At 32.3% G+C, this 2,184-nt stretch overlaps 1 protein-coding gene across 1 annotated transcript; it reads left to right on the top strand.

The window, feature by feature from the left end:
• The first annotated feature begins 312 nt into the window (after positions 1-312).
• Positions 313-1,560, top strand: LOC111877023 (calmodulin-7). Its single transcript, XM_023873575.2, has 2 exons — positions 313-470; positions 931-1,560. The coding sequence occupies exons 1-2, from the start codon at positions 395-397 to the stop codon at positions 1,302-1,304; spliced, it is 450 nt and encodes a 149-aa protein (XP_023729343.1). The 5' UTR covers positions 313-394; the 3' UTR covers positions 1,305-1,560.
• Positions 1,561-2,184: the final 624 nt, after the last annotated feature.

The following is a 2,184-nucleotide window of genomic DNA, read 5'->3' as shown; positions in this document are numbered from 1 at the left end:
ATACGTTTTCATTCAACAATATATATTAAAGTTACTTAATGGTACTGACATTTTATATTTATCTATCAACAAATACAACGATATCTAACTTTTATCAATATAATCATCAAAATTCAACTTAATTAATTAATACTTAAAAGTGTAACTATACTACTCTACTAATCTACTAATACTAATATGATATTGATATAACCTCACAACTTACATCCCAATTCCCAAATAATTCACAAAGAAGGGTACGATGGTAAAAAGGTGGGACTAGGCAAAGTGGCAAACAATCGCCTTGCACTTGTATATATAAAAATCACCCCGTAAACGCAGTCCCTGAGTTGTAACACCACCCCTCGATCTTACCACGATTTTTCATCTTCCCTTCCTCCTGTGTTGAAAAGCAATGGCGGATCAGCTTACCGATGATCAGATCTCCGAATTCAAGGAAGCTTTTAGCCTATTCGATAAGGACGGAGATGGTCAGCTCCCTCTCTTTCGATATTGTTTTGCTCTTTCTTCCGATTTCTCCATTTACGTATTTGTTTCTTATGAATTAACGTATTTCACACGAACAAGCGGTTCATGAACCACAATATTGCACACAATCTTCTCCTCATACCAGATCTGATCTCTGATTGGCGATTTTGATACGCGTAAAATGCAATTGGGCGAGTTAGGGATTGTTATGGTTTCAGTAAAAAATCAAAGACCAATAAGAGTTCGCACTTGGATCAGTTTCGTTTGTTTTGTGTAGAGAAATCTTTCGTCTGTAGCCGGATCTCAATCAATAGATGAAAGCATTGTTTTCAAGCTGTAATATAAGATCACATATCTACTTTATTGATGGAATGTGCTTAGATCTGTAGACATCAGTTTGTGTTAAATTCTTTCTCGCTTTGTTATTTCCATTGTAGTGATGATTTATTGCCATTGATGCAGGTTGTATCACTACTAAGGAGCTTGGAACCGTTATGAGATCTCTAGGACAAAATCCAACAGAAGCTGAGCTTCAGGACATGATCAATGAGGTTGATGCTGATGGGAATGGGACCATTGATTTCCCTGAGTTCCTGAATCTGATGGCAAGAAAGATGAAGGACACAGACTCTGAAGAAGAACTCAAGGAGGCTTTCCGGGTGTTTGACAAGGATCAAAATGGCTTCATTTCTGCAGCTGAGCTTCGCCATGTTATGACAAATCTTGGTGAGAAACTGACTGATGAGGAAGTTGATGAAATGATCCGTGAGGCTGATGTGGATGGTGATGGCCAGATCAACTATGAGGAATTCGTGAAGGTGATGATGGCAAAGTGAGAGAACAAGGTTCGATCTTTAAAAAAAAAAAGAGGTAAGAATCAATCTCAGTAGAGAAGTTAACATGGTGGTTTTTTAAGATTTGGTATGATTCTATTTGTGCTTAAGATTCAATTTGTATTCTTATTTTAGAGGTTGTTGGGTGCTTTTGGTTTATCCTGTTTCAAATTTATTTCTAGTCCAACTCTGTCATTTGCTTGCATGTTTCCTCAGTGTATCTTATTTACTATTAGTAACTTGAGTTAGTTCTTTCTTACATGCCATTTTCATTTTCCTTCTAATTCTATTTTGTAATTGGTTACAAGCCTACAACAATTTGGATTATTTGTTTGGTCGAGTCTTTCTTGATTTCTTTTTCATTATTGTTCATTGAAATCGTTGCTTATATGAGACTACAAAAAGTACCTAAAACAATCGACTGGTTTGCAATAAAATGTTAGCAAATTAGCATCTCAACGATTCGATATCAAGTGAATGTTTTTTTTTTTTGAGTTATACAACTAACTTCATCTTTAATCAATGATATATAATATTTCATTTTATTGTTTGATATTAAATATTAAATATTTAATTATAATATAATACTTTTGGTATCTTTTTTATAACTTTATCCTCCTTAATAAATGAAGGTTTTTTTGTCACATGTCCTCTTCTCTTTCATTTTTTGGACACATGAGATTTTTTAGAATTTTTAAATTTTTTATTTTCCACTTTTCATTTTATTCTATTTTTTATTTTATTAAATTAAAATTTCACATTTAATATGTAAGGTAATATATATGTAAGGTATTTATTAGAAATGATTTATATATGTAATGTATTCAATACATTAAAGTCTCATTAATTTTAATAATTCAAAATTTTTCTATTTTTTATATAA

The sequence above is a fragment of the Lactuca sativa genome, chromosome 5 (genome assembly GCF_002870075.4).
Source record: "Lactuca sativa cultivar Salinas chromosome 5, Lsat_Salinas_v11, whole genome shotgun sequence".
Taxonomy (NCBI): domain Eukaryota; kingdom Viridiplantae; phylum Streptophyta; class Magnoliopsida; order Asterales; family Asteraceae; genus Lactuca; species Lactuca sativa.
Note: the sequence above shows the minus strand (reverse complement) of the source record. Positions and strands in the feature narration are given on the sequence as shown.

Coding starts and splice junctions, on each gene's coding strand:
- LOC111877023 (XM_023873575.2), top strand. CDS start 395: ATGGCGGATCAGCTTACCGATGATCAGATCTCCGAATTCAAGGAAGCT. Junction 471..930: donor ATTCGATAAGGACGGAGATG/GTCAGCTCCCTC, acceptor CCATTGATGCAG/GTTGTATCACTACTAAGGAG.